Source organism: Zeugodacus cucurbitae, chromosome 5 (assembly GCF_028554725.1).
Source record: "Zeugodacus cucurbitae isolate PBARC_wt_2022May chromosome 5, idZeuCucr1.2, whole genome shotgun sequence".
Classification (NCBI taxonomy): Eukaryota; Metazoa; Arthropoda; class Insecta; order Diptera; family Tephritidae; genus Zeugodacus; species Zeugodacus cucurbitae.
This window is the reverse complement of record NC_071670.1, coordinates 69,552,966-69,564,024: the sequence shown is the minus strand read 5'-3', so window position 1 is coordinate 69,564,024 and position 11,059 is coordinate 69,552,966. Positions and strand designations below refer to the sequence as shown.

General features: G+C 39.6%; 3 protein-coding genes across 3 annotated transcripts; all 3 read right to left on the bottom strand.

Moving 5' to 3' along the window:
• Positions 1-16: 16 nt before the first annotated feature.
• On the bottom strand, positions 17-3,784 carry LOC105215586 (probable cytochrome P450 318a1). Its single transcript, XM_011189590.3, has 8 exons — positions 3,360-3,784; positions 1,927-2,118; positions 1,629-1,823; positions 1,482-1,551; positions 1,275-1,407; positions 938-1,177; positions 406-865; positions 17-338 (listed from the first exon to the last, which is right to left on the bottom strand). The coding sequence occupies exons 1-8, from the start codon at positions 3,526-3,528 to the stop codon at positions 160-162; spliced, it is 1,638 nt and encodes a 545-aa protein (XP_011187892.1). The 5' UTR covers positions 3,529-3,784; the 3' UTR covers positions 17-159.
• A 1,515-nt stretch (positions 3,785-5,299) lies between these two features.
• On the bottom strand, positions 5,300-6,443 carry LOC105215587 (uncharacterized). Its single transcript, XM_011189591.3, has 2 exons — positions 5,893-6,443; positions 5,300-5,832 (listed from the first exon to the last, which is right to left on the bottom strand). Exons 1-2 carry the CDS (start codon positions 6,053-6,055, stop codon positions 5,540-5,542), a joined length of 456 nt encoding a protein of 151 aa, XP_011187893.1. The 5' UTR covers positions 6,056-6,443; the 3' UTR covers positions 5,300-5,539.
• Positions 6,444-7,574: 1,131 nt separating this feature from the next.
• Positions 7,575-11,052, bottom strand: LOC105215588 (ER degradation-enhancing alpha-mannosidase-like protein 2). The gene is made up of 3 exons (XM_011189592.3): positions 10,798-11,052; positions 9,614-10,739; positions 7,575-9,553 (listed from the first exon to the last, which is right to left on the bottom strand). The coding sequence occupies exons 1-3, from the start codon at positions 10,917-10,919 to the stop codon at positions 7,895-7,897; spliced, it is 2,907 nt and encodes a 968-aa protein (XP_011187894.2). The 5' UTR covers positions 10,920-11,052; the 3' UTR covers positions 7,575-7,894.
• Between the last annotated feature and the right edge of the window lie 7 nt (positions 11,053-11,059).

The window sequence follows — 11,059 nt, the reverse complement described above, 5'->3', positions numbered from 1 at the left end:
TAAGCGTGAATTTTCGAAAACTAAATGGAACAAGGTTTATATCCCGTTAAGAACATTCAGCACTCTCCAAAACTATATATACCACGTTTAGAAGCTACGAAGCTATGTCCGTAATGAGTTAAGTTTTCAGTTCTTTCAATTTATCAGTCGTTAGATAAATTAGACACCAGTACGCTCAATCTTTTTTATATTGAAGTTTATGATTTCGCTATTGCCAAACTTCAACGAAATGCCATTGACGAAATGCAAATCTTCCAATTTCGTTGAGGTGCTGAATTCAAAATTATGAATCAGCTTCACTATAAAGATTTTCGCCAAATACATAGAGTAGCGATTTCCTGGAAATGAGGGTACGAAAAAGTTATGAACTTGAATTAAGATTAATTTAGATTCATTGGACCTCACCGATGCAATAACGCAGTCCTTTGGCAAATGGCACAAAAGCGTATGGGTGTCGACCCGCCGCGCAAGTGCTGCCTGTGGCGAAATGTTCCGGGTAGAATTCCTGTGCATGCGGGCCCCAATTCTTTGGATCTCGTTGCATATTGAACGCATCAAAGACGATTGCGGTATCTTTAGGTATTTTGGCGCGCCACTTCGATCCACTGGGCGACGGGACTTGTATAAAGAAGTCTCGGCTCACCGAGCGCATATTAAATGGCACGGTGGTTAGTAGACGCAATGATTCATAAACCAAAGAATCGAGGTATTTCATTTGCAGTAACGGCACCGGATCGATATAGGTGATCTGTTCCGTTTGGGTAAAGGTGGCGGCGATTTCCTCGCGTAATTTACGCTGGTGATCCTTATGTATAGCCAAAAGAAGCATGATGACTAGAACGCTGGTGGAAATCGTCTCGAATGACTGTTATCGAATAATCAAAAATATCAAAATGAAAAGTTTAAAGAGAGTTTCAAACTCATAGCTCATACTCACCACCATCAGCATAGATAGCGCCTCGTCCATAACATCCTCCATGCGCAATTCACCATTATCCACCATATGAAATATTTGCTCAATGAAAATACGTTTTCGCGTTGTGTTCTCTGCAGATATATTACGAATGTTTCTTACATCTTCGGTACCGTCAGCATTTGCGCCCACACTATCGGTGCCAATGTTCGAAATATGGCATTCTCCGCTCGCCCTCCACTCAGCGTGCTTCTTTTCCACTATCTGGAAATAATGGATGTTAAAGTACAATATTCCACAGTTTAGTTGATTAATACTCAGAAACTGTCTTTGTATAGGCACATAAAAAATAGTTACTTACAACTCTTACGAAATCTTCCAAGTGTTTGATGAGTTCCTGAGAACGTTTATAGTTTTTGGCATCAAGCCAGCGAAAGAGGAAATCAACCTGCAACCAGGGTTTTGTACCCCTTAGCGCTGATATGCCCATGAGCCTATTGAAATTACAGATATTCAAGATATTAGCTTCCAATAATGATTACAAGTCCCTCGGAATGGCGATACTTACTCACTATAGGTCTTTGCAATGCCCTGTGTATCGGCAGCCGTGAAATTGGTCTCCGTGCCCATTGTGGTCTCTAATGGATAATATGAAAGACATTATTTCAAAATTATTTATTTTCATCCCAATATTTATAGGATAAAGGTGACTTACGACATGAAACCTCGAGCACTGCTCTGCTAAACATTTCATCAAGCGTTTCAAATTCAATATTATCGCCTAGGAGTTCAGTTTCAAATTTATGCACCAATTGATTGCCTACGGTGTTAAAAGTGTCGATAAAGCTTAATAAAACCTTAGAACCGAAAGCTGGATCCAACTGGCGACGTCGAGATTTCCATGCGGCGCCTAAATTATAAGCATTTATTTAAATAACATACCCGAAAATAGGAATTCATAGGTAACGAAATGAAGATATACATATGATAATACTATTGTTTTCAAATATTACCCTTCGCATGTAAAAGTCCACGTTTCAAGCAAAAACCGTCTTGGAAAAACGACTTATCAATGCATTCGGGCGCATTAAAGAACTGTTCCATAGTTTCGGGATCATCAACATAGATAACACTTTTATTGCCAAAAACAATGCCCAGAGGACGACGAAAATAGGGGCGTATGTGGGAGACGACTTGTAGGAGTTCTAAAAAATTAAACAGTAAGTTAGACATTCGAATTAAAAATACAAAAAATTGTATTAAAAAATGGTGTATTGTTCCTTCGCCGTAACCATTTCTATTAGACGCAAATGTATCGTAAACTAAAACTCAAGATGTGTCTTTTATTGAGTGGTGAGATATAGTCGTAGCCTCAAATCTCTTACGAAACAAAATTAATCGGTTAAATATTGGCTAATTAACAATTAATTCGTTCCATAGTATTTCACGATCTATTAAGTGTTCTATTCGTGCTGATTTTAGTGATATAATATCAATTGAAATATTCTCGCTCTACTCAAGTCGCGCTCAACTAAGATTTTTTACGTTAATACCGAAAATAAGAAATAAACTCAACAATGATACATTAAGATCTCGACCGATTGATCTGCGGATAGATTAAGGGGTTATATACAGTTAGAATTTTCAAAAAATCGATTTTTTTATTTCATTTTCTTAATGTACATATATTTAAGAATATATATTCCTGCGATTAATTACTAGATTTAACATTATTTTAACGAAATCTGTTTGGTTTTTTAATTTCGGATGATCCAGTTCCGAAATATAGTGGTCACCGCCAAACGTCTTTTTTGAGAGGAGCTCCTGGAGATCAGCTGTAACTCTTTTTCAAATAAATATTTTTACTAGTACTAAGTCTTATAATACAGTTAAAAGATACCATAATATGTGTATAAATTTTTTGATCAAAAAATTAAAAAGTTTTCTCAGAAAAAATTCTGGAAAATTAATTTTTTTTTGTCCGTATAACTGTATATAACCCCTTAAGATCTGCATCGAGCTTTAGCTTTAAACTCATTGTGGTCAAGAAAATGACACAAATGTATTGAAATTACATTGATGTAAGATAAAATTATCTATTTTGAGCATCAGGACACAATAATATTAGCATTACTATCACTAAATTGAATAAGCTATCATCCACATTGACCGATATTGTCTGCATAAAGCAAGCTAGGCACTGAGGTCCTCCTATTTAGTATGTGGGAGTCTTGTTATAGTTCGATCTCAATAGTTTTAAATGCTGTCCACAGCTGTCTACATTGGTTCTTGATTTATAAATGTAAAGTGAAAAAGTTAAATAAAATTTAAATTTGTGTTAAATGCGAATTAAATGTTAGGTTATAGTCCGATCTGACACGCCCATTACACTAGCCTTCACTCAAATAAAAAGTACTTGATTTTCATTTCGAAATTCGAACTCAACTCTTTGGCTCCAGATAAAAGACCAGGATGAACCATAAGTATGGCTGCTGCACCAAGCCACGCCAACCATTGAGGCGCCACACGAGCAACCAAGCATTGCGTTGCCACCAAACAATTGCACAAAGCAACAGCAACAACACCAATAGCGTTACTTGCAACATCACACACATGGACGGATTCGTCGGAAGACTGAGTAACACAAGCGCCTTTAAAGTTTGTTTTGATTTCGCCTTAATTAAGTGCACTTTGTAGGCAAACAACGCCGTCGCATTTAATCACCGCTTGACCGTTTACGGACACCTTAACAACGACAGTGCGCGCGTGCTCAAATTTTTATTGTTTTCACTGTTAAACCGTAAATTTCGCAGAAACTGCTTTTAGCAAGAATTTAGGTGCGCGACGTCCAAGGTATTGCCGGTTGTAAAATAATCCACAAACTGAAAGGCAATGTCGCTTTCCAGCAGCTTTTATATGCGCCTGACCGTTGACGCTGGGTGTAAAAAAGGCCAAAGAATAGAGGAGAAGCATATAATGTATAGTATGTAGGCGTTTGTATGTATTGAAAATGCCGCCCAGAAGGCATTCTAATAATTTGCTCGCACGTTACATATTAATAAGACAATACTTTGGAATTTCGGTTTGATTAATTTTGGGGTTTTTAATCGCTTGAATTTGTTGTTGCGATATAAATTTTTTAAGTTTAGGAGATAGCGAAGAAATGCAATTATATTCTTATAATTATATTTATTATAATATACGAGGTATGTTCAAAAAACAACGGGAATTTTCGTTTTTTGAAACAAATAATTATTCATTCGTCTACATAAAATGTTATCGCACTTAAAATAGGCCCCAATCGATATTTTTCACTTATGTCAGCGCTTCTTTCAATCGTCGAACCACTCAATTTGAACTCAATTTTTGACAAAGCCGTTGGCTCTTTCCGCGATTGCTCGTATGCTTTCAAAACGAGGGCCGACGTTTGGACTCTCTTTAATTTTCGAACTTGGGGAAAGTTATACGGAGTCTTGTCTGGCGAATGTGAAAGCTGAAGCATCGTTACAGTATTGTTTTTGGCCAAGAATTCACGAACAAGCAACGAAGTTTGAGCTTTTAATAAACAAAAATGGAAATTTAAGTTAATAAAAACACTTTTAAGCTTAGCGGCTGCTACAGAGAAAGTAAAAAATAAAAAAAAGTTCAAATATGACTCTCCAAACCCATTGAAATTTTCAATTTTAGAATTCCCGTTATTTTTTGAACACTCCAGGTATATGTTTTTTTTTTGCATTTATTTCAAAGGGAAATATTTTAGAAAGGAGTCAAGTGCAGAAGATCGATAGACAAAAATTAAGAATCAGAGGGGAGTCTATCTATCTATGGTGGCATTCTTATTAAGATTTAGGAAAGAAGAAAGCAGTTTCTGATTCTAGGAACAACTCTTTTTCCAACAAGTTTCTCGTTTCAAGCATGAAGCGTACTCTCATCTTTGTACACCTTGCCTTCGCAATAACAATTTATGAATCACTAGACGAATATTTGGAATGTTATGGAATAAATTAAGAATTGTCTTGTTTTTCTCTTGAATAGTTGAACGTGGCGTGCTTGCTTGTTTCTATTTAGGCATCTCTTTCATGCTAAAAATTAAATGGTAACAGTTTATTATTTTCATAAAGAAACATCAAATTTTTAGTGGGAGTAACCGCGGCGTATACGTAACATTCGTAAAATGACGGAAACTGGATAAAACTCTCAGCCATAGAATAGAAAGTTCAGATAAATAAAACATTTTAACCAACAAATAGCAATCCTTACATTGGGCTTCAGCCGAAAACGAAGTAAACTACAGTCTAACTTTTTTTCTATATTTGAATATTTCAGAACTCAAACTCAAACTCAAATCACTTGCTTATTACAATTTGTAGGTGGTTCTCATATACATACATATATAACAACAACAAAAACAACAAATATCGTTGGTTAATAAGGACTATCTAATAATAATAAATGCGGTTGCTGTGGCTGCTCAGGTTCGCGTGTCAAAACCAATTACGAATTCCACACAAGCACGCACACACATACACAAAGCATAAATACATGTGAGTATGAAAGCAGTGAGGTAGGTCGATATTAGCAGAAATATAAATTTTATTTCTTTTCTTTTTCTTATAAAAATCAAATTTAAACAATAAACCGCAAACCATTGAAGGGCGGTCGCTCAGTCACGCGCTCACTGATCACTCTCTCGCCGTGTATGGTCATGTCGGTGCGTATTTTCGGTGCACAAATGAAGTTCAGCTCCCTCACACTCTCGCCCATTTCTGCCGGCAACCAGCCGTAAACTTCTCCCGAGAGATGCGGTAATATGCCACGCGCACGTCGTCTACCGCGCTGCTTGACGAATTCCGTGAACTTTTCGAAATCCAAAGTGTTTTGATCGTGTCGCGCGTAGAATTTCTTCGCCATCGGTTCGACTGTAATTGAAAGAGAGTTTCAAACTGAGAGGAATAAGCATGTTGGATGGATGTACGCACCCAATTTGCAAGGCACGTATGTGTAATGGCCGCAAAAGTGGCGGTTTTGATTTTCAATGAGTTCCTTTTCGAAATTGTAAGGCAATTCGGCGCGACGCGGTGCCGTCTCCTCGGCCTCCTCTGCCTTTTTCGCCTCAATAGGTGGCGTTATGCGTACGCTCATGCTGAGGGGGTCACAACTAACAGCGAAGCAGAGCCCGTAGTGTGCTCCAGCGCGTTCCTCAACAAACTGACTGGCGAAATTTGCAGTTCTCCTTGTTGCTATTATTAGCGAACTTTTCGCATGCCACAAATTACAGCAAAACAAATTGACTTTTTGTTTTATGACAAGCGTATGTGGGGGGTGGTGCGCTGGTTCTCAGCGGTGGGTAGGTAAATCAAATTTGTATGCACGAAGGAATTATAAGTTAAATATCATTTATGGTTTGATGGTATATTAAGTGCGTGCATGTCAATGATAGTGCAAAGTTTTTGATAGTAATGGAAACGAAAGTTCATAGACCTCACTCTAGTGTGCACTATGCTGCCGAGAGTAAGAAAATCGTTATTCGTTAAACCTCATTTGGACTTAAGTAAGGTTAGAAAGCATGCCTGACGATTAGAATCTCAGTGTACTCTGCCCAATCCATAAGAAGGGAGACCCCACAATTTGCGCCAATTACCGTGGAATAAGCCTCCTCAACATCGCGTATAAGGTTCTGTCGAGCGTATTGTGTGAAAGACTAAAGCCCACCCGTCAACAAACTGATTGGACCTTATCAGTGTGGCTTTAGACCTGGAAAATCCACCATGGACCAGATATTCACCATGCGCCAAATTTTGGAGAAGACCCGTGAAAATAGGATCGACAGACACCATCTCTTTGTCGACTTTAAAGCTGCTTTCGACAGCACGAAAAGAGCTGCCTTTATGCCGAGATGTCTGAATTTGGTATCCCCGCAAAACTAATACGGCTGTGTAAGCTGACGTTGAGCAACACCAAAAGCTCCGTCAGGATCGGGGAGGACCTCTCCGAACCGTTCGATACCAGACGAGGTTTCAGACAAGGTGACTCACTCTCATGTGATTTCTTTAACCTGATGCTGGAGAAAATAATACGAGCTGCAGAGCTAAATAGAGAAGTTAGAATCTTCTATAAGCGTGTACAGCTACTGGCGTACGCCGATGATATCGATATCATTGGAAACAACACCCGCGCCGTTAGTTCTGCTTTTTCCAGACTGGATAAGGAAGCGAAGCGTATGGGTCTGGTGGTGAACGAAGACAAGACCAGGTGGAGAGGGACCTGGCTTCGCTTGGAATAACCAATTGGCGCCAAACTGCCAGAAGGAGGGATACGTGGCGCGCTGTTTTGGACTCGGCTATAACCGCGTAAGCGGTGTCTACGCCAGTCAAGAAGAAGAAGAAGGTTATACACTCGTTTCCAAATTAGTTGAGAATTTTTCATTTTTATAACAGTTTCAAAACAAGTTTTCCATTTTTTTAATATTTGTTATATTAAAAAATGTAAGATTTCCAAAAGTGAAGTTTGTTTTTGTACATATTTTAATAGCAGAGTCAACATTACCATGGCATAAAAAATATTTTATTTATCATAACCATTGTTTTAATATAAAAAACTGATTTACGACCAATTTATGCAAAAACAAGTTCTTCCCGAGGTCTTAGCAGAGGTTAGAGGATTTTAGTTTTTAATTTCAATAGTTGAAACCATTTTATTGCAATTGAATTACACTAAACCTGATTCAGTTAAAAAAGTAAATAAAATACATATTTCTTTAAGAATAACTTTAAACAAATAACTACAATATTAGAGTTTGAGGAGCTAGTGCCACTCAGTGTTTTAAAGCGAGCATTTCTTTGAGGTGTGCCAAAACCTTTCCGATTTCATAGGAGATTAGCTTAAATTTCGTTGCAAGTCTTCAGGTTGTATGACTACTATAATACAATAATTCACCGTTAAGCCGATGCTGACAACAATGATGGAATGTACAGAGCAGTGCTATGGATGGTATTCACGATAGGCGAACTTATCAACAAAATTCGGTGTGTCACAGGTGAAGACTTCATAGCCGCAGCGCGTTTTCACTTTTGCCGTTGTATTGAGCCTTTGGAATTTGGGGTAACTTTGCAGCGATATGCGCACCTTCTCGTGCAGCAGCGCCTCATCGAATTGGTAGCGCTGATTGGTGGTTTTACGCAAAATCGTGTGCACCAACTGTGACCACACAGATTCGCTGCCACCGCTCTCTTCTTCGGTTTGCTTAGCAATTTTGTTTTGTTTCTGTGTTGCCAGCGCGTTTTGGTCCACCTTTGGAGGGGGTTTAGTAGTTGTAGGATTCACTTCATCAGCTAGGTGGTCGGGCTTTGGCCGCTTAGTAAGACCATCTTCGGCCATGAGTGCTTGTAAACGGTCAAAAGTCTCCATAACACGCTTCTTGAACTCGACTATTCGGCGTACGTGCGCAAATAGCGGTTGTGGTGCGTAAATTGGCTTGGCATCGTCCTCTTCGTAGAGTGCGAGTATCTCGGTTGCATTCAGTAACGGCGTGAAGGTGCGTTTCTTTTCGTTTGTGCCATTTATCAGTATTTTCAATAGGAATTCTTGCATGGCAGTGGTATTGACCAGCGTCTGTTGGTAGTCCGCATGCAGTAAGGTCATCTGACGTAGCATTACGCGTAACGAAACATTTTCACCATCATCGCTCAATTCTAGCTCATCACTGCCGCTGTGATTGAGCGCACTAAGCACGCGATCCAGCAGCGCAAAGTCGGTATCACGGAAGGCGAGTATATCGAGACGTGTGATCAATTCAATGTTTGCTAAGTACTGTTGCTGCAGCTCATAGAGCTCCCACAGTGTGCGCGTCCGACTTTCATACTCCTTTTGCACCACTGCGCCCAATATGGCTGTGATATTTTTGTGCAGCAGCTGAAGCCCCGATATGAATGGTGCGTCCAGCGTAAAATTGCGCATAAAGCCGAGCACATAGTGCAGCGCGAGTTCGGGATGTAAGAACTCTTCGCGACTCATAGCAAAGAACTCGTTCAAATCTGTCACCGTCAGATGGTTGACTGCTATGGATGATTGTTCTTCAACAGCTTCAGCTGTGCCGATGGGTTCCTGTCTCACTTTACGTGCACTTTTTATGCGCTCAAAATTCTCCACCAACGTTTCACCAGCCGGATTATCATATTCATCGAACACGTCTATGTCAACTGGCGCGATGGATACAGACTTCGGTTTGCTTTCGCCGGTAGGTGTCTTAACTGTTTGTGCTTGTATATCCGTTAAGCTTGGCGTTGTATGACAAGTATATGCCTCATTTATCTCACGCTCAGCTACTAGTCGTTCGCGCTCTGTTGTAAGCAAATTGGCATCACTAAATCTACTAATATTCAGTTCATCGAAAATGTCCTCATGTATGTCATGGCAGCAGTACAACGCAGACATGTCGATTGGATGTGCCTCCGTGTTAAATATATAGGAACCGGCATTTACCGTACATTCACCATTCGGAGTTTGCAAACGATCGCCCACAGCACCGTCGTTGTGTAGAAAATTATGCTCGTCGAAGAGTAGATAGAGGTATTTCGTGGTTTCTGCGAGGTAGAACGACTCCATTCGATTCTCCTTTTCATGAGTAACGACATTTCGTATCTATAATTAAATACAAGATATTTATTGTTGTTGTTATTATATACAATAAGGCATACACACCGTAGCGTATCCGCATTTCGTTTTGGCGCTGAACTCAATTGTCTGCATTATGTCTTCGCCCAATTCCAAGAGAAATTGATTTTTCGTTGCTCGATACAAATACATCACAGACTCGATTAATTCAGGTCTCAAAGGATAAACTTCTCTATTTGGCGAAACGTCTCCCAGTGGTATATTATAGAATTCCGGTAGAAATCCGTATTTTCGCCACACTGTGCTATATTTGACTAATGTGCGCATAGCTGGCGCTATGTCGCCAAACAGGCTTAAGATGCCCGGCCAGAAAGCTTCAAGTGATTGAAAAACAGGTAAAGTAATTTGGCCTTTATTCATATTGGCCCAAACATACCAGTCTTCTTTCTTGAGATACTTGTCTATGTGCTCGCGTGCTTCGTGAAACATTTCCATCAACTCTGGTCGATTTAGCATTATGGAGCCCTTCGCTAAGTACTCAAAGAATGAATCTACGCCCGCACCGATTCCCGAGTCAAGCGCTGTCCAACGTCCTGTTTGCACGTCAATGTGGTTGCCGAAAAGTCCGATCGCCGAGCGACGTGACCACAATGAATGGATTGCATTGAGCGCAACTTCTTCATAAACTGAATTGCCTGTGAGTCGGCTCAATGCACCGAATTCAATAAGAAATGTACCAACACCAGCTGTACACGTAACTGAAGTCTCGCCTTTCGGCACGCCGTAACGCAAGTTTACAGTTCCGTAAGGCATACCGGTAGCAGTGTCGAATGCGGGCAACAATCGACGCGCCACATCCTCTGCCAGACGTAGTAGGGGCCCTTGACAGGGCCAACCTTCTTCCAACGGCGCACCAGCACGTTTAGATAATATGTGTGCTGAGAGCAATCCGCCCACAATTCGTATGTTTGTTTCGAAAACTGAAACATTTATGTCTTTATCAAAGTCCATAGTTTCCAAAATTTTAACAACACGCCGAAACTCTGTGAAATTTCCCATTGTTGCGAGTGTATCCAGTGCATCGATTAGAGTTAGTGAATAGCTACCCCAAGTGTCAACACCGTCACAAGTTAAAGGTCGTAGTTCATCGTAGTCAGCAGCATACTGCAAATAGCCATCATAAGCATGCTGGAACATCCCACGTACCTTTTCTCTATGAGAAAAATGCATTACTTTTATTTTTATATTTATAAAAAATCGTAAGCAACAACCTTAGTTCCAATACGCGCTCCTTTGAATAAAACCTAACACCTTGAGTTTCTAAAGTGCCATGTGTAACGATAAGATATGTAAATATTACTCCTATCTTCCAATAACAGTAATTTTTAAACATTGTACGGTTTATAAATATATTTTTTTGAATTATCTACACTAATCTAATTAATGTTTTTGTAAATAAAGAAATTTGCCACACCGCAAAACCGCATATATGACAACTTTGGATGTAAACAAACTGAACATCTGATGGCCTTT

What these genes read in the sequence shown, in the direction of transcription:
- LOC105215586 (XM_011189590.3), bottom strand. Translation starts at nt 3,528, where the DNA reads ATGTGTGTGATGTTGCAAGTAACGCTATTGGTGTTGTTGCTGTTGCTT. An exon ending in ATTGCAAAGACCTATAGTGA is followed by an intron (nt 1,408 to 1,481) that starts GTAAGTATCGCC and finishes TAATTTCAATAG; the next exon opens with GCTCATGGGCATATCAGCGC. An exon ending in TGGAAGATTTCGTAAGAGTT is followed by an intron (nt 1,178 to 1,274) that starts GTAAGTAACTAT and finishes CATTATTTCCAG; the next exon opens with ATAGTGGAAAAGAAGCACGC.
- LOC105215587 (XM_011189591.3), bottom strand. Translation starts at nt 6,055, where the DNA reads ATGAGCGTACGCATAACGCCACCTATTGAGGCGAAAAAGGCAGAGGAG. An exon ending in ATACGTGCCTTGCAAATTGG is followed by an intron (nt 5,833 to 5,892) that starts GTGCGTACATCC and finishes TTTCAATTACAG; the next exon opens with TCGAACCGATGGCGAAGAAA.
- LOC105215588 (XM_011189592.3), bottom strand. Translation starts at nt 10,919, where the DNA reads ATGTTTAAAAATTACTGTTATTGGAAGATAGGAGTAATATTTACATAT. An exon ending in GAGCGCGTATTGGAACTAAG is followed by an intron (nt 10,740 to 10,797) that starts GTTGTTGCTTAC and finishes TTTTTCTCATAG; the next exon opens with AGAAAAGGTACGTGGGATGT. An exon ending in CGAAATGCGGATACGCTACG is followed by an intron (nt 9,554 to 9,613) that starts GTGTGTATGCCT and finishes ATTTAATTATAG; the next exon opens with ATACGAAATGTCGTTACTCA.